At 48.2% G+C, this 19,011-nt stretch overlaps 7 protein-coding genes across 7 annotated transcripts; 2 read left to right on the forward strand and 5 right to left on the reverse strand.

Annotated features, from left to right (window-relative positions):
- Positions 1 to 1,769: 1,769 nt before the first annotated feature.
- On the reverse strand, positions 1,770 to 3,308 carry N7457_002930 (uncharacterized protein; the record flags this gene model as incomplete). Its single annotated transcript, XM_057173976.1, has 4 exons — positions 1,770 to 2,142; positions 2,184 to 2,588; positions 2,636 to 3,016; positions 3,115 to 3,308. The coding sequence occupies 4 exons, from the start codon at positions 3,306 to 3,308 to the stop codon at positions 1,770 to 1,772; spliced, it is 1,353 nt and encodes a 450-aa protein (XP_057034127.1).
- Positions 3,309 to 4,327: 1,019 nt separating this feature from the next.
- N7457_002931 (6-phosphogluconolactonase) lies at positions 4,328 to 5,128 on the reverse strand (the record flags this gene model as incomplete). The annotated part of the gene is made up of 1 exon (XM_057173977.1): positions 4,328 to 5,128. One exon carries the CDS (start codon positions 5,126 to 5,128, stop codon positions 4,328 to 4,330), a length of 801 nt encoding a protein of 266 aa, XP_057034128.1.
- Positions 5,129 to 6,413: 1,285 nt separating this feature from the next.
- Positions 6,414 to 6,620, forward strand: N7457_002932 (uncharacterized protein; the record flags this gene model as incomplete). The annotated part of the gene is made up of 1 exon (XM_057173978.1): positions 6,414 to 6,620. The coding sequence occupies one exon, from the start codon at positions 6,414 to 6,416 to the stop codon at positions 6,618 to 6,620; it is 207 nt and encodes a 68-aa protein (XP_057034129.1).
- A 5,786-nt stretch (positions 6,621 to 12,406) lies between these two features.
- Positions 12,407 to 13,795, forward strand: N7457_002933 (RNA-binding protein; the record flags this gene model as incomplete). Its single annotated transcript, XM_057173979.1, has 4 exons — positions 12,407 to 12,484; positions 12,547 to 12,703; positions 12,757 to 12,952; positions 13,012 to 13,795. 4 exons carry the CDS (start codon positions 12,407 to 12,409, stop codon positions 13,793 to 13,795), a joined length of 1,215 nt encoding a protein of 404 aa, XP_057034130.1.
- Positions 13,796 to 13,997: 202 nt separating this feature from the next.
- On the reverse strand, positions 13,998 to 15,344 carry N7457_002934 (uncharacterized protein; the record flags this gene model as incomplete). The annotated part of the gene is made up of 1 exon (XM_057173980.1): positions 13,998 to 15,344. One exon carries the CDS (start codon positions 15,342 to 15,344, stop codon positions 13,998 to 14,000), a length of 1,347 nt encoding a protein of 448 aa, XP_057034131.1.
- Positions 15,345 to 15,978: 634 nt separating this feature from the next.
- N7457_002935 (TBC domain-containing protein) lies at positions 15,979 to 17,440 on the reverse strand (the record flags this gene model as incomplete). Its single annotated transcript, XM_057173981.1, has 3 exons — positions 15,979 to 16,102; positions 16,162 to 16,919; positions 16,982 to 17,440. The coding sequence occupies 3 exons, from the start codon at positions 17,438 to 17,440 to the stop codon at positions 15,979 to 15,981; spliced, it is 1,341 nt and encodes a 446-aa protein (XP_057034132.1).
- Positions 17,441 to 17,811: 371 nt separating this feature from the next.
- On the reverse strand, positions 17,812 to 18,828 carry N7457_002936 (uncharacterized protein; the record flags this gene model as incomplete). The annotated part of the gene is made up of 3 exons (XM_057173982.1): positions 17,812 to 18,236; positions 18,296 to 18,767; positions 18,826 to 18,828. 3 exons carry the CDS (start codon positions 18,826 to 18,828, stop codon positions 17,812 to 17,814), a joined length of 900 nt encoding a protein of 299 aa, XP_057034133.1.
- Positions 18,829 to 19,011: the final 183 nt, after the last annotated feature.

Raw genomic sequence — 19,011 nt, forward strand, 5'->3', positions numbered from 1 at the left:
TGAACTTTTCATCCTCGGCGAGTTTAAGATAGTGCACAAAAATCATACCTCAAATCAAGCACCGATGCATTATACTATGCCATCGACGTTCCGCAATCAAAATTCCCTTCATGGACTGGCTTTATCCAACTTCGAACCCGGGCCTTTTTATCGTAGCGTATTGCTCCATAGGCCAAACTCAGAATTCTGCAACTCAGGTCTAACTTGCACGAGGTTTTGAGCCTCCATTGACTCTCGGACAAGGGTGTCTTGTTATCTTAGGCAGATATTATGTACGCGGCGCTGCCGACCTAGGCCTTTCCAAGGCTGTGAGTCAGCCTCGCTGTAGAATTAGCTGCATTCAAAACTTCTATATATCCCACGTTACGCCTCATACATGTGAGACCAGAGCCCAATAAGCTTCTCTTCATGTTTTACACTGTCCTGATAAACTGAATTTCCTTCGCGGACTCGGGTTATAAGAATTGTACGGTTGGCCTGGACGTGGTTAATTGGTTAAGAGATTATGTGTATACTAATCGATTCTCATTATTCGATCAAACCTATGAAGGAGTGGTTGCACTAGAAGAACAAGCACCGTCAGACCTGAGCAACAACATCGAGCATCCTCTATAGGCTGGTAGAGTAATATCCGAAACTAACGCTACATTTTGTTAACCTGCGCTCCTGTACTCCCTCGGTCCAAATAATTCCCTTGTTTTAACATTATCGCCCGGTTAGGCAAGCATCAATGCCCCGACAGCAAGGGTAATCTTGGTGTGGTGTAGCCTTGATCCTTGTATACTTATTTCCTGGAACATTTCCTCTTAAAGTAATCTTGGCTTAGTTCTAACTATTTCCATTGTAGCACGCTAGAATCTTGACCTAACGCTTTTCCTTTGAGTTCAGCATGTGTAATTCCATCATAAAATGGACTTCTTTGTTGTCATAGGCCCACAGGGGTCTACAAATATACGTACTTTATGTAGGTATAAGTTTGATCTTTTAGTTTTACTATCAAACGGCTTCTAAGGGCAAGTTTGTGTTATATCCATAGACTTTGCGATCTCAAAATGGTCCCATTAATAGACTAACCTCAGTCAACTTGAAACATATGAACTTGACTTCATAAGTTGTATTTTAGACAGAAAGAAAGAACTTGCTATATCGTCCGGGCAGTATTGATAGTTCATTAGTCGATTATAGTGTTATGCAGGCAAGCAGAGATCGCACCAAACATCAAACGAACATAGGAACTATGAATTCCTTTGTAACACCAAATGAGCAGAGCTTAACAATACTTATACATGTCGTTGGGGATTGAAGTATTCTAGACTGTTTCTATGATGATGTGTTAAGTGTTTATATAACCGTTGGAACTGATCTCCCCTCACCTCACCTCATCATGACTTCAACCCATGAAACCCCGTTAGATCTCATTGAGATCCGCGTTAATTCTCATTCATTTAGCCTTTGAACTACTATCTCGTACAGCTAATTATGGCTCGATTTCTACCTGACCGCCTGTCGGATCTGCCGCCCTCGGAATCTCAAGTCAACTATCTCATGGCTTCTTACTCTATGATCAATCATCAACTACATGATGTACGGTCAAAATGATGATATCAGGTCCTTGATAAAAAAAAACAAATTGAATATGGATGGTAAAGAGGCGGGTAATGAATGTACCCGAACCGACCACCACCTCTTATTCGCGACATTGTCGCGAGCAGCAACCGATAGTTGTCCCCAGATGTGTCGAGTTCCACATCTGCTTCCCGTGGGGAAGATCACAGGCACCAGGTGCTTTTGGTCACCCAGCGATCCTTCTCGCAGACCGCCGTCAACTTGAAGTTATCAACGATCTTCACGGTCCAGATCTTGTCGGCGGTACCTAGGGTCCAGCTTTCCCCCTTTGCACAGATCCGCTGATCTATCAAGTCTACGGATCCATCCCCTGTACCAATGATGGTAATTGGGCCCTTGGCGTCCAGGGCAACAATGGGGCGGCGGCGATTGTCGGTGAAGATAGAAAGTCCTCCCTGCGCAAAGTCATATTTATGGAGCTCGCCTAGACCACCAGCAACAAGACAATCATCATACAGCTGCAACTGACTCAGAAATTGGGGACCAGGCATCTGACGTTCCGGGATACTAGCATTGCTGTTAGTTTTGGCTTCTAAACCGATTGATACTTCACATACCCAGCGGCAAATTCATGGGTACCAAAACGCCACACTTTGATATCGGACCCTGAGCCCTGAACCATATTCGAACTGGCGGTCATGATGCCTATGGAGTCGATGCAAACGAATCGAACTTCAGACCGATGGCCTCGAAGCACTTGTATGCAGTGCCCGCTGAAAATGTCCCAGAAGCGTGCGTCCTTGTCGGCGCTTCCAGAAACGAGACAGCATTCTTTCACCTTCATACACAAAATAGCACCAGTGTGGCCCTTCAAAGTCCTCACAGGAATCAGGAAAGAGGTTTTCAGGTTCCAAACGCAAATACTGCCACCGGCGCCGCCCGCAACGACAATATTGTCGACCATCAAAATACAAGTGACGGCCTCATGCAGACCCACAAGACGACGGACAAAGTTACTGCTACTGGTTAGCACTGACCAGCATAAAATAAGAGGTCTTTGCACACTTACCCAGAATCGATATCCCACACCAGCAAATTACCGTTTGCATGACCGGTGATGACGCCAGATCCAGCCTCCCAAGAGGCTACGACGAGGATGTCACCATCGTTTAGAGCCGAGTCATTCACAGCCAAGGCTACCATCCTGTGGTGGCGCGCATCGTATGCAACGATGCCATTGTTCCCCCCGTGGTACTCATTTGGATGCTTGCGCAATATGAAGTAGCCGTTTTGCTCTCCAATATAGTCCACACCGCGCATGATCTTCTCGACTGTGACGTGTTGATCAGCTCGCGGGGTCTGGATGAGAGTATTCTGGCTGCTCTGGGACGATGAGTCCGCGACAAAGTCCGGATCGGAGAGAAGATTGTTGACTCGATTGGGATTGAGACTGATAAAGCACAGCAGGTGTCAGTACGGATCAACTCAGAACTGTCGGTCGACTTGTTGATTCGATGGCTTGCAAGCTTCTCGGAGAATGAGACTTACCCAATGGCATCAATGGGGTTGATAAAGTGGTTGGGGGAGTAGAAGTCGCAGCCAGACAAGGCCGAGTCTCTATGGCCATTCGAACTGGTCTGGGAGCCAGGGTCCATGGGACCTCTACTGAGAAACTCAGCGGCCTCGGGATTAAAATTGAAGCTGGACTTGCCAGCCTTGCCATCAGCCATGGCTTTCTCCATGTTGAGATTGAGATTCCAGTCGACAAGCTACGACAAAGCTCTTGAGCGTGACGGAATCAATGACAAACTAGCACAGTACGCGGGCACAACGCTGTCTGCTGGGTGTATGGATGATGCGAAGGATCAAAAGGATGGAGAAGGATTCGCAGAGAAAAAGTTGTGGGGGGATACCTCTTCTCTTTTGGAAGCTATCGTCGTTTTGATCGCGACGATGTAATCGGCCTTTGGTTGATCGCCGAGGTAACCGGCGACGGGGTGGTCGACGATGTAATCGACGGCCTAAGGACTCAACAAATCTATAGGGCCTGGAATCATATGTGGCCTTCCCAGAACATCGATTCGCAAGCAAATTTGCGAATGAATTACGCCTTAGAGCAACGAGTTTCTCGAATTTGAAGCTCATTGGGGTGATACGAATATCATCGCATACTGGTTATCATCTTTATATCGATTGAAGCCCAGGAGCTCATTGCTGAATGGAAAGGTAGGCAGATAATTCGCAGTCTATTGGGTATACGGCTACACTTTCATATGTCCCCTGGAGATGGGATATACCACACCCTACATTTGTACATATAGTCATATCAAGATTCATATTCGTGCCCAGAGAGATGGGTACAGGCCTTCTCTCTCGTGAATTTGCTGCAATATCAAAAAGTTCGATCGTAAAGTTCTCGGGATACTTCAAAAAACTAATGTTCGTAAGGATTTCATGCCTACTACGAGAAACAAAACACCTGGGCACCTGGGGAAGAATAGACATACAAAAGCCCTCTAGGCTTTTGTGAAGACTACCATGTACGGATGGAAGACGATAGAAACGAAGCATCTCCATGATAGAAATTCAAGTTTAAAGATTGCAGTCACGGGCCTCCCATACTGCAGGTCAAAAGAAAGTCCAACTTTTGATTTTGCCAGAACCGGACCATTCATGACTACCTTGAATTTAAAGAGCTGCAGGACGGTGAAAGAGCTCCCCGTTCGCTATCAGTATCATAAATCTATGGAATGTCACGTTCTTAAAGACTTCCACGACGAGGGAATGCAACACCCTCGACTGCTGGATGATCGGTGAACCAGCTCACCTTGTTACCAGCACCCTGGTTCACCAGAGCAGAAGGAAGACTGGAGCCCTCCTCGAGATCAAAGATCTGCTTGAGAATCTCCTTCTTGCCTCCGCCAGTTGCCACAAAGGCAATGCTGACAGCGTGGGTAACGACGGGCAGAGTGAGAGTAATACGCTTGGGAGGAAGCTTGGGGGAGTTTGTCTCAGCAGCAACCCAAGCGTCCTTTTCGCGGAGCAAATCGTGGCCAGGGAACAGAGAGCAAGTGTGGCCGTCGGGACCACAGCCCAGAAGGATGAGATCGAAGACGGGCAGCTTAACGCTATCCTTGGCGGCAAACTCGCGCATCAAATCCTCTTGGTAGAGATCGGCGAGTTCCTGGGGATCGTCATCTTCGACGTGCTTCTCGTCGATGGGGTGGATAACGGGCGAGCCGAGCTCGGCGGGGATCTTGGCGACGAGCTCATCCTTCAGCAGACGGTAGTTGCTGTCTTCGTGGTCAAGTGGTACGGCGCGCTCGTCGGCAAAGAAGATGTGCCACTTGGAAAATTGAGGGGTATCTTCCGGGGTGCCATTGCTGGGGGCGAGGAGGGCTTTGGCTAGGACAGCTGGCAGGGAACCACCGGAGACAGCGATGCGGAAGATGTCGTGGCGGGCCAGCGACGAGTTTTGGGAGCGGAGGACGTAGCTGCGCAATTGTGTAGCTAGAGCGTCGGAGTTGGGGAAGCTGTAGAGATTGGGGTGTGCGGTGGCCATGATGTGTTTTGGTGGGATGATAGTGAGGGGCAGGAGGTTCCAAGGTTGTTTTGTTTTGGCGGGGCAAGGGCCGAGATCGTGACAACTGCGACAAATGCGACGAATGATCTTGGCTTTGGGACTTTTCGTGTCGAGATTAATTTGCAGCCTAGAAAATTGACTGCCAGCAAATTTGCAACAGAAAAGAGAGGTGGAACGCAAATGACGTCGCTGGCGAATCTTATCGCCGGTGTCTATTCGTGGGATTTCGCAGGGGATTACATCTCCCACGGTTCTCTTGCCACACCTTATTCAATCTTACCTGCAGGCAATCTAGTCTTCGTACAATATACATGAAACGGTCCTAATTGAGCCCGGTGCATGTCTTGATCTCGCCATCATGGTAAGCCTACGGAGTACTCTGTTCATAAAAGATGGAGAAGGGGACGTGATAAGCCTTCGGGGAATTGCATGATCTTCGATGGGAATCGTCACTGATTTATTTATTGATTTTGCACTATCTCGGTGGGGAGAATGTATAATTCAGTTCATAGTACCTCCATTTGGTCAAGTAAGGAGCTGATTGACAACGCAAACACCGGTTAAACAACCTTGGAAGGCTTGTGATAGTGATGCACAAGGAGTACAACGTTGATTGCCTATTCCGGCCGCGTCACCTTGAAATGAAGGACTGCTGTTGCAGTTTCATAGGACAGGAAATAATACCCTTAACGGGTTTCTTTTTTTCCGATTCTTTTTTTTAACGAGAATTCAGTGGGCCTAACGGGAAACTTACAAGGTACGATGCACCTAGTGAACTGGCGTCCCAGATGGCTCATCGTTGGCCGATTTAGCGTCCACTAACTGTGCCTCTGACGTTGCATTTCTTCTGCCAAGGGCGCCAATTATACAGCGTGCCGGAATGAACGTCGAAGTAATATAACACAGCTGTTGTGCTCATGCCAGTTAGCAGACAACATGTAGGTGAGCGCATAAAAGCGGCTTAGATAGGCCAAGCCCGATGGTAATAGAGGGGATTTAAGGTCGAAAGATTGGGCTCGAAACCACCTTAAAAACCCATTGGATATTTCCCTGTTTCCCTAAATTTGAGGCGTTTCTCTTTCCTATTTTCCCCTCCAGGGTTCCATTGTGTTCCAGTCTTCCAAGTCAATTCATCATCACAGAGAAAAAAAAAGGATAACCGGGGTAAACCGAGAGATCACGGGGCTCAGCCGATCAACTCAAAACCATGCGACTCACCCCTTTCCTCTCTTCGGATCTTCAATCGGGCTCGAATTTTCCAAAAATGAGCTCCCCAGTTCAAATAACGCAACCTCAAACCAACGGTGTTGATCGACCGTCTGCCACTTCTCCACAGATCCTCGATATTGTTCGCTGTTCCCGCTGCCAACAATCTCTCAGCCTGGGCCAATCAGGCTGCGGCGCCGTTCAATTCGGCATGAACTCCTACTACTGCAATCGCTGCGCCACCAAAGTCGGTTTCGGACGATGAAATATGAATATAATCTACAATCAACCAACCCTGGAAATCAGTAAATGAACAGAGTGGAGGACCTGGGGAAGTCCACGGAGAAGTGGGCGGTTGACCAACCATCGGAACCGCCTTTTTGAACCAAAAAATCCATTTCCCTACTCGTCACAAGGACACGACTTTGTTTCTGGGTGGAGACTATGCCACCCGCTCCCTCCGACGCTCTTTTTTGTTCTCACCTTCGTCTTGCTCTATGCTCTGCCGATTTCCCGTGACATTGTGAGATTTTGCAGGTACTGCACTGTCTACCTTACATTGATCGCGGTCTAAAGAATCGTCCACGCGATATTTTTACCAACTGTCTTTGGTCAACTGGATCTTTCCACATGTCTGAGATACCATCAATGAGGCGAAGAGAGCAGTTCGGGATCCCGCGGTTCTGGCAAGATCCACCGGACTCTCGACCAAGATGTGTGTGCGGGAGAGAACCACTCGGTCGGCCTTGGGATTGTGGCCATAGATCATGTTCTCCATCCTTAACTCTTGCACCTTGATCTGCTCCCCGGATCAAGCACATCCTCATGTCCCTTGTATGTTGAATCAACCACTTTCCTCCTCAGCAATCCTTTTCTTTCCCCTTACACTATGCCCTTTGCATTATACTGTTACATTGTATGAAGCCTACCAAGGTTCTCTACTGTATTCCTTTATCTGACCTTCAGCGATCACCCATTATATCTATCTCTATTGCATTGTCTCATTTCAGCCGCATTGTCATCACAATCCCAAATATTGATTCAGAATTCAAATACAACATACATATAAGTCCGGATGATCGCATCTAGATTGCTAGCACCCCAGGGTCGCAACCAGACTCTCACTATAGTCAAAAACGCTAGGAAGACACAGTCCTGCAGCCGTTCCTTCTTAAGGTCCGTGACTTTTAAGTTACACCAGAAGCAGGATTATGCAGCTAATTCAAACCTGGAATGCAAAACCGGACCGTGCATGGGAGAATATGGGGCCGTATTGTATATAATAACATTGAAAGACTGTATACAGATGTTTCGTCAATCAATGAGGATATTGGAGAGAAAGGGATGTTAGAGTCCTTCATGAATACCTACATGTAACTCTTCCGGCCCTGAGCGCCTTCATGGAAGCAAAGAGCAGGCTGATGCCCAAGTGTGCTTTTCCTTGCGTAGGGCGCTGTGCTACCTGACAACCAGGTAATTCCCTATGCTAGCGCTGTAAAGTCATGGGACTGTACTGGAACAGATCTCTACAATCATGATTCACTTCTCCAGTTCCTCAATTTCTACTTCCAGCCAGCGGGTTTTCCAAGCAGGCGCATCCGGGGGAGCAAGGGAAGTGGGTTTTCCCAATCGCAAGGGCTGAAATCTGGTCTGCCAAGAGAATGGTGGCCCCCTTCAGCCCTTAGGATCCACGACAGATCAGGGGACGACCAAGTGAGTGGGATTCTGATCTAGTGATATTCGAGACATTTGCAAGGGTGATTGGAATGCTTGTATATGCAGTTGGTGATAGTAGGAATAGGGGCATAATGAGCTAAGTGATTTCTCGCCGACAACGATACTAGGATTGGAATGCTTTGTCTTTCACTCATGACGGCTGAAATTGAGCTGGTGAGATTAGAGGTATTTGCGAGAGCTAACTAGAAACCTTGTATATATAGTTGTTAGTACTTAAATGTAGGTAGTTCTGTCAAGCGTAGCATAATCTTATAGATAGTATCAGTAGTTTGATATAGGGATTATAGAAGGCGTAGATGTTTGCCTACATCTAAATGGATATGCATAGAGTACATGTGGGTATATTCCTGAACCCATAAAGCTTCATTTGGAAATCAATGAACACCCTTGCTGTCAGCCTATAATCACATTCGGCTATTCAGTTGTACAAGAGTAAGAGAGAAGTTAGCACCCAAAGAGATCTACATGTGGAAGCCATTCATCTGAATCCCTATGGTTCATGCAGGTCTCCGCATACTAATGTAACACTCCGTACAAGAGTAGGGGATTGTTTACTTATTAGTTGGCTTTTTAATAAGAGTGTCAAGTATATGAAAATGATAGAAAAGCAAATATTGTGCGTTTGGTGGTTCAAAAATGTTAGAAAAGGAGGAAGAAAACCCATCTCTTTAGCAGTCCACCCAGCGATATACGCCTGGAATCCCGTGCAGTGTCCCTCAAATCGACTTTGACATACAACATCAAGCCAGCGATAACAACAATTGGTGGGTTGTTTGAAACCCCGACAAGGGTAACGCCTGCACTGCCCACAAGTTGGTCGGACATCAGAAAAAAGGGTGCTTGTGGTGCCGAGTTTTATATCGACGGGTATCATCTGACTATCAATGAATGCAATAATTACGGCGAGCCTAAGACCCTCTATGGTATCGTGGAACCAGGATTTGAAAACGAGGGGATCGGCTGCTCAGGAGAGCCTTATAATGTTATTCAACATGGTACATGTTGAGATCCTGTTGGGTCTAACAAATGTGACCGTAAAGGTCTTGTGTTCTGCCTTGGCTTAGGCTTTTCCTCAACGAGATTACACAGGTTGGAATATGAATAAAAAGGCAACTTAATGTTAATAAATGACGAGCGGTAAGTATGAAAATGACTTGATAAGAGTTCCTACTGTTTCTATATACATATGCGGAGATAGCGAGACCGCTGTTTGGTGCACAGGTTTTCCATTAAACTGCGTGTTACAAAGTAATGCTTGGGTAGCCCCATTCTATGCCCAGACTCAGCAAGCTTCTCCGCAATGTGATTTATAAAATGCCGATGCCCCATGAGGTTTCACAGATCCGCGTCCCTTGCTTATACCTAACGAGCCTCGCGGTTAGTTGACGTATTTGCCACACACAACACGCTTCAGCTCCCAGTGGTTGGGGCTACTTTTTCGAATAGGTCTTTTCTCTTCTGAAACCCCTAGGCCACCCACTACGAGCAGGCCTAGATGCTCGAGACTTTTGGGATCAGTCAGAATAGGGTGTAGTTTCTCGCAGTAATCCCACACCGATACACCATAGCAGAGTCTACGAAGTTCTATAGGAAAGTAGAAATTTCTACGATAGCTCACGGGAAACCTCAACTCGGACGTATGGCCTAATATCTTCAAAATTAAACGAAGTGAGACAAGATGATTCTAATACCTCATAGACTGTAGTAGGCTCGGGCTGCATTTAGACATCGGCATCAGTGTTATTGAACTAGGACATAGGTACGCATAGACTTCGTAACACTCACTAGATGCCTCTCCTATGCAGTATCGCCACATCGATGGTCAGCTCAGTCATTTTTACGGTTGTCTACAATGGAAAGTTTTTTGACTCTGCCCAGGCTGTGCGTAGCGAGTGGGGATGCCATTTAGGTGCGGCTCAGTGAGTCGGCGCCCGAGGCCTTTTGCTTGTACAATTACCGAGCCGTGCTCATGAGCAAATCAGAGGGCTTAAGTCGCGCCAGTCAAATGATTATATAACAACCAAAACGTCCGAGCCGACGCCTCCCGTGCCTGTGTCCTTGGATGCTTTGTTCTAACTGGCAAAAATTGGCAAAAAATTGGCAAAAAATGGCAATGGGGGGGGGGGGGGGGGGGGGGGGGACACTAAGCCGGAAAAGTCAAGACTTGCCAGGCATAATCCGGTCTACAGTGTATATGCAAACATCTATTCTGTACATGGAGCTAAAGTAGATACTCAGTACTTGATTTGCTAATTTTGCCATGGGCTTCCCTGAGCCCGTATCAAGAAGCATGAGGCATTAGGACGAATTTTGACCCAAAGACTCTGCCTAACAACCCAGGGCATTGAAATCCACACAGTCCCCAAAGTTAGCAAGTCATGCCATGCCCAGCCCACACGCTTATATGAGTCAGTCTCTTCAATAGCCCGGGGGAAAGGTGGTAACCTTGGAAGTATGTGGTATGTAAGGGTCTTCCGTTGACACACGCAGAGTTTGAGGTTTCCCCGTGGGCAACAACGGGCAGCAGCGGACTCGAGAAGGCAACGATATTCGGAAAGGTATGTCTGCTACTACTTACTTACTCGCCAGTAGAAATAGCCGGAGAAGATACACTCTGTACATAAACGAGATTGGCCATGTGATGGCCCCTGGAGTCCAGTGCTTTGGGCGCATATCGTCATAGTACAGCCCTGTCCTACACACGGTACATGATAATCATGGAAAGAGGGAGGAAGCTCTCTATCTGGCTGGGCTTTCACTTTGATATGCTTTTGACGGTCACACATGCCCTGTGCCATGTCCCATATGCGGAATAGTTCATAACCCCTCAAGCTAACACAGGTCAAGGGGTTTGTAGGGAACGCTAATGAAGGTCGAATAAAGATCGATTTTGCAAATGCTGAGCCGAGGGAATTACCTGTACAATTGACACCTGTAGGATATACAGGTAGCATTGCGGGATACAGATTCGACTCCGTATACTCCGTAGGCTCAACGAGAAAAAGCCCAATGCAGATTGCTGGGACCTGCAGTGTGACCCATAGGGCGATTTTTCGACATCAGGTCCCTATCCAAGGTCGACACGATGTCTGTGCGCATTCAGTGCAAGAGTCTCCGATGTGAGTCCCGTCGCGGACGTCCTTCGCCCTTGGAGAGAATGATCCAACGCGCTCTCGCCAGAGATTCGCTGCAGGTACTCCGTACTCCGTTCTTCGCCCGACCAGCGCGCAGGAATTTCAATAGTCGCTGTAATTGATAGCCCCGAAAAAGAAACCCACCCTCAGAGCTGCACGGTATGACTGCTCAGGTTTCCCCAGCCCCGCTTTGATCGACGATCCCTCCTTAAGACTGTTATTCCTTTTTCCCTTACACCTTTTGCTTTTTTAAGGGCGTTGCTGGCCCCGATCCAATAAAGACATCCAATGTGATGAATATAGGCCTAGGTCCACCCTGCATGTCCGATCCGGATCTAGCGGTGTAACACTTAAGAGTGATTTGCCTCTCGTCTCGCACGGGTCTACAGAGATGATTTATTTCAATAAGAAAAAAAAAATGAAATACAATGCCCTTGAGTGGGACTATAGGGGAGAAACCACTCTATTGGCATTCGGCAGCGCTGAGATGGCGAAAATGACATATCTCAACATGGACGAGAAACCCGCGAACTGCTATTCTCAGCTGTGACTGGCTACTGCGGCTCGTTTGGCGTCGCCATTCGTCCAGAAGGTGCAGTATTCTGGGCCTCATGGCCTTTGCTTGCAAGCCATGAATAGAACTATCGCGGATTATTAGCCCTAAGATAATTAATTGACTACCCCATATCATCTGTCTGGTGAAACCTTGACGCGTTCCCTTTTTTTTTTCTGACACTTTATAACCCGCTTGATGCTCTTCTAGCTCGTGGAGGGGTTTATCTTCTTTTTTCCCTTCTGCAGGCGTGTCGGTCCGACCAATTCGTTGACTTGCAGTCAGGCGAAAGAAGAAAAAAAAAAGGTGAGCTGGCCTGTGCGATCTGATTCCCCCAAGAATTGCATGTTGATAGTCTGTCTGGTCCCAGTCCAAGCGAAACTGGGAACTCAAAGGTATCACCATCTTTATATACCCAGAGCTCACACGGACCTTTGGTAGTATAATTGCCCAGGTTCTGGACTCGACTATACACTGGGTCGGACAAGTCGAACCCCGACTGTTTCGCAACGCCGACGGGCCGGGATATTTGCAAGCTTCGACATCTATCCTTTATTTAAATTCTTCTGAGCTAGCGCGCTTTCGGCACTGGAATTCCGGGGTGCATTGTTTGAGATATCGGCAGCCATGCCTTTCCTTGGTCGTGATAAACCTCGCACCAGATCGCGCAGATCGGACGATGAATTCGTCGTTTTCCTTCAAGGTGTCAGTTATATTGCTATGAGACTTTGCTTTCATGTGTGTTGAAAGACTGACCGGACTTCCAGATTCCACCTCATTGTCGCTGGCAAGAACTCAAGGATCTGGTGCGCCAGACTGCACTCCACATTCGGCAGGCAGTAGTATACGATGATAGCCACGGCTTTCCGACGGGACTAGGGCAGATCATCGTCAAGAACGAAGACGAAGCTTGGCGCACGTACCGTATGTGCTGCTCATCCTGTGGTTCTTGGTCCTTTGCCCTAACACCATCACAGATCGACTCTCGACTAATGGATGGGATGGCCAGAGTCTGGTCGTCACGCTCTCGCGAACCAGCACACCCACCAAGCCCATTGCCGGGCCGACTAGAAGTCCTTCAGCAATCATGCATTCAGGCTACATCCCAGGCCACTCCACACCTCCTGTAGTAAATGGAACCATGGCAATCCCACCCTCACCCGTCTCACCAGAGTGAGTTCCAACACCCTCCTGAACGGGAAGTATCAAACCGACTAATCTCTGCCTGCCAGATCCGTCCACTCAAGCCCTCCATCAATCTCCTACCCAGACTACGGCGTGATGATCGCACCCGCGCCAATGCCCCTCCGATCATTCATACCCATGATGCCAGACCCCCTCGCACCACCGATGCAGTGCTTTCCCCCATCCCCAGTTATGAACGGCACAATATACGAGCCACATTGGAACATGATGCCAGGCTACTCGATGTCCCCACCACAGCACCTGTACCCGCCAAACGGAGAAATCCCAATCCCAAATCACCACCCTTACCACCCTCGCAAGTTCCGCGCCAACGGCATAGATCCCAACTCCCCATCTTTCCATCCAGACCGGCGCGGGCTCACGATCGAGAACTTGAATGCAGCTACGACATGTATCGACCTAAGGATTTTGCTGCAGAAAGCCGGCACCGTCCAGCAATGCAGCATATTTGTCCCAGACTCCACCAATGGCCAGATCCGCGGCTTGATCGCCATGCAAACAGCCGAGGAGGCCCAGTGCGCAGTGACCATGTTTAACAATCTGACATTCATGGGTTCGAGGATTCGGGTGAAGATCGATCGGGGAGCACACATCATGAGGACTGGGAGCTTTGATAGGATGTCAAGTGGAGGGTCAGACACAAATTCGAGCGTGGGATCGGGGGTGGAAGGCAGCGGGGAAATGGGCCAGTCATGGGCTGAAGAAATGACAGTGCAGGCTAAGCCGGTCAACAGTTGTAAGCCGTTGGTGATAGATGGCTCTGGACTGAGAAGATCCGTTCATAATTTGTCGACGTCCGCACCTACATGAGATGGGCTATGTATTAGTTTGAGTTGAGGTGATCAATATTCAAACATACATGCTGCTCGTGCTTTGCCTTTCTCATGTCTTTTTTGCTGATAGCCCTCTTGATGTGTCTGGTCTTCCAGACCTCCACCTCTAAATAAACTTAATATGTACTAGTAATTAAAGAAAACCCCCCATGATATTTTGACATAACACAGAATTGAGCTCAAATATCCACAGAACGTACCAGATACAAATCCATGTAGGCATTTCTATGCGGGCACAACCTCTCCCCAGACTCGAGCTGTTCTAACACTTCTCCATCCTCGCAATCCAAATACCAAGCCTTTGATTGACTCTTATCCAAAGCTGCCAGCAAAGAGCCAACCAATATCCCAATCATCCTCGGAGCGAAAGTTGGTTTGGCAGGACATTCAAAAGGCGCAGAGCCAAAGGGCATAAAAGCATCTCTCTGAGCCGGTGTCAAAGCTGACCATCGATTCGGATTGAATCTCTCTGTGTCAGAACCCCAGATATCAGCTCGCAAATGGCACCCTTCAATATCGGCTGATCTGATCTCCCAAGATGTCTCTGTAGCCCGGTACTGATATGCTCGATGTATCCTCCTCGTGGGAACGTATAACCGAAGCGATTCCTGAACAATGTGCTTTGCACTAGGTAATTTCTGAGTTTTGTCTGCGTCTTCCTTGAGAGCATTGCTCGAGGGAGGCCTATAGTCGAATTGACGTTTGCTGGGCTGCTCGGCAAAAGCAAGCATCGTCTCCCACCACGCAGGTATCTCCTTCCCAGTTACAAACCCGATCTCCAAAAAGGCTCGCAAGACAACGCGCCACATAGTCTCAAAAGAAGGTAAAATAAGGTTGAGCGGATTATTCTCGGGACCGAAGTGTTCCCCGAACACCCCGAACAGCGATGCACGAAGCTCTGGGTCATCCTCAAACCTCGGAATATAAGCCTTCGTGTCGTCGAGTTTCGAGGATACCCAGACCCGATTGATGGATTGTGCCAGCCGAAGCAGACTCCCATCGCAGATCTGATATTGATCTTTCCGGTCAAACATCAACCACAGCACAACTTTCAGTGAAAGTAACTGCGAAAGACTGGCGACATTGATCTGACGACGATCACCATGCTTCTTTCCTTCGCAGCAATGATTCTTGCAGTCTTTATCCCTGGGGAAGCCGTAATTGATCCAGTGGCTTGTCGTGATCCTGGCAAATTCAGATACATTGGCCCATTCCTTTGCGGACAGGTTGATCAAGGGTCTGACCCGATCGACGAAAGCGGTAGCATGGACACTGTCGGCTCGGATGAAAGCATTGTCGATTCCAAAGACGATGCGAAGACGACGGTTTGGAATTGCCCGTGCTTCATGTGGCGAGAGGATATTTGGTAGTCCATTGTGTTCTAATTTGCCGGCAATGATCTCCCGGCATATTGCTGGGTCTTTTGATACCCTTTGTGCACAACGGAGCTGTTCTAACTTGGCCCATGCTCTGCATAGCAAAACGCATGCTAGGAGGAGAACTAATGCTGTTGAGATTGAAAACATTGATTTCTCGGACCGGGCAATAGATGCTGTAGATTAATGTGGACATTGACAATAACAGCGGTTTGCAGAACCCATGATCGATGGGAGGGTCGTACTTATAATCCGGAGAATGAAAGAAGTCCAAACCATGCAGACGGGTTGAACGAAGAGGATGATGCCTTGTCTGATTCCGTTTGCCTGCCGCTTTTTCTTTTCTTTTGATTTGTGGAAAACAAGCATTGTACAAACCAATTCCATGCTCCTAACGTGCGAAATGCGAGATGTGAGATGCATTAAAATATGACGACAAATGGAATTTGTGCCGATTGTCTTGGGATGTCTTCTTAGGGCTTCTGCCTCTTAGATGAACGGGACACCTGTATGTTCCACGAGAGCAAAAGATCGAAACCCTAGAAAGGAGCAGCAAGTCATATCCTAAGGTATTATAAGGTATCAAATAGTTGTGTAAAATCATCAATTCATTCAAAAAAAGTGTATCTTAGGTGTTCGTCAATGCCTGTGTCATATCCCATCCAGTCACCATGTCCATTAGTTGCGATTAATCATACCCAAAACTCCGCTATGAAACCCAGGTAGTATGACATCCATTTCTCGTTCGATAGGAGCTTCTCAATGAGCTCGGGTCATGCCCAATCTATTTTGCATGGGTAATCATTTCTGCATAAAGTTCCCCTGGGATCTTGCGGACGATAAGAACCGTCAGTGCAATGATCTCCTTCGCATCAAGGGGAGGGAATGAGCGAAGAATTTTATTCGGGCTAGTCATGAGTTAGCTTTTGTGAAGAACAAGGGGAAACAACAGAAAGCTAGAACTGACCTCGGACACTCGAAGATTTGGTCGCGCATGCGGATTAGCTGGGCGACAATGCACAGGATGTTCAAGTGGGGGCCATATGCGAACAAGAAATCCCATAGATGCAACACCTCGGGCAGTGGAGGTGTGCAGGCGCAAAGGGTCAATACTGATGGGAATGCATACAGCTCAGCGTGCATTCCCTTGGAGAACAGATATGCGGCAAGTTTGGGCTCCACAATCTCAAGACATCGGTCTACTAAACGAAGACCTTTATGTACCCCATCCATGGCTCCACGGATATAACCAGGGCATTCGCGCGTGACGAAATAATGGAACAATGCAAATGCTTCCACCTCACTACGGGCAGCATAGAGGAATGGTGCGCATAAGACATTCATGCCTTGGACGTACATGGCTGTGTCAATCGGAGTATTGTTCGTGGGCTTCCTCAACTCTTCATCGCATATGGATTGCTCTGCGATGCTGGGCGGTGCATCCATTCGAAGCTCCATCTCGCGACGTCGAGAGGATGTCGGTCGAGACCGGGGTTTTGGCCTGGAATCATGAAGTTTCCATGCCACGGCATTAAGTAGTCGAATCAAGCTTGCTTCGGTGACTCGGCGTTTGAATAGAGGGTCTGTGGCTAGTGTGCGGAAGGTGTCATTACGGATTTTGGCGTAAGCGGGAGAGCGGCCGCGGTGAATAAGAGCAAGGTAATCGTCGGTAGGCATGGGAGGAATGTCGAGAAGGATTAACCAGAGGTAGATTCGGTACGGCGACTATTATTTCCGTGATGTTAGACAGTAATCTCGCAAGATAGATCCAGGTAGGTAACCCTCACCATTCCATCTCCGTCAGCATCGACTCTGCAAGACAGAACAAGGTATTTCAGCTCTCGAAGTCCCTCGTTGGGGTTTTCGTGTTGCGGTCCATCGCGCAAAAAGTTCTCTAGGAGTGACCGTTTGATCCCAATCCCTGACCCTGTTTTGCGAGCGGGTCGTCTCTGGGTCACAGGGGGTATTATCACCACTTCTCGAGCTTCACGAGAAGCCGCATCGCTATTTGATCGAGCTCGGCGATGTGCGCGCGCACGTGTTGCAGTCCCAGGAACTGCTGGTGATTCAAGCTGGTTTTCATAGGGACCAGAGTGGTGAGAGGTCTGAGTTTGAGCAATTAGGGCGCTGGAGGTGGACAGCACTTGGTGGGATTGGATCTTCCGGAGTGTTCGCATTGTTCGCGGCGATGCGGATGTGTCGGGGCCCGGAACACCCAGAACCCAGGAGGGCTGAAGGTTGGCCATATTTTCTGCAATTAAGTCTGCATTGGAGGGTCTTGGGCATACACCCTTGAGAAACGGGTATATGAGAGCACAACTGACGGAGAAATGTATCAGATCGCGGTGGCTGGAGCTTTTCTGCCGATGAAATGCGGAAGGTGTTTACTCCGACGGTATACTTGTAAATTTACGATTTACTTAGTTCACTGCTTCTATCCAAAAACACATACGATCTTTGCTCAACAGTTAATGGTACAAGGTATCATTCATGAGAGCCTTTGTATGACTGGCTGCTCCTACAGCCTTCCAAACTGCCAAAACCCTTAAGAGACCTAGGTAGATAAGACATAACCTGTAACGCCGACTCAATTCAAGCCCCCAGTCATGAAGATAGATCATACATGTGCTGCATCTGCTTCTCTTGGTGTATTATTGCCGTTTTCTCCGCCCATAACGTTGCGAACAAACTCATGGTATTGGAAAACCTCACCCTTCTTACCCAACCCACCTGATTTTCCTCCCCGGCCAATGAAGGCTGGGCGCCCTGTAAATCCGCTGAAGACTTCATCGATTTGTCTTTCAGTTAATCGTTCTTCTCCACCTTCAGGGGCTGTATGTAATAGAGCATCACGTAGTTCAGCGGCGTCAATTTGCCCGTTGTCATCGTCATCAAACGCAGCAAAGGCGTTCAGAAGCTCTTGTGAGGGCGACATTGATGCCATAAGTCCAGAGAGCGTATTGAGGAAATTCGGGAAGTTCATAGTCTGGCCTGTTCCTGGTGGGAAGAAGCGCGCGATCGTAGACGCAGACGAGTCTTGGCCTGTTTGAGGAATTGAGTTAGTTCCCAATGCCAAGCCGCAATATATAATTCCTTCTTACCTAACGTGGTAAGCACATCAATCACATCATCTTTGTTTACAAGTCCGTCGTTATCCCGATCAAGCACTTGGAAAGCTTCTCTAATCTCCCTCACTTGGTGTGCCGGCAACTTCCCGGCTGCGTCACTGGCTGGTCCTGCAAAGCCAGTTGTCCTGGTCCCCATAATTGGAGATAAGCTGCCCGGCGACCGCGCTCCTTTTGTTGGAGAGGGAGAGAGCTCTCTGCCAAAGTTTGGTTGGGGAATAGGCCGATCATTCTTCGGAGACCGTGATTCACCATGCTCCACTGTATATGATTGATTGAGCTTGCTGGGTGACACCATAGGGGTATAGCCCCGACTAGGCGAGCTCCCTGGGGTGCCTACTGTGCGACTGGCTGAGGGCGGGGAGTTGGGAGTGGACGGGCGCCGGAAGGGCGACGCCCTTGGGGACCCAAAGGATAGTGGCGAGGGTTTGAATATGGGGTTGTTGGCCTAGATCAATGTCAGTTGGTTGGAAATAGACATAATAGCTGCCCAACAAGGACCATACCATGATGGGAAACGTGTGTTGGCGGAAGTGGTTAATTGTCCATGTAAACAGCCTATGACGCTTTGCTTATCGATGTAAACAAGCGGCGCCCCCATAACAACCATAATTTTGCCACCGCCTTGTTCGATCGACAAGAGGGAGATTTCATATTGCGAGGTACGGTCTATTTTGGTTTTGGGGGATAAA

This window comes from Penicillium paradoxum (assembly GCF_028828445.1).
Source record: "Penicillium paradoxum strain IBT 22861 chromosome Unknown utg000003l_segment0_segment0, whole genome shotgun sequence".
Lineage (NCBI taxonomy): Eukaryota > Fungi > Ascomycota > Eurotiomycetes > Eurotiales > Aspergillaceae > Penicillium > Penicillium paradoxum.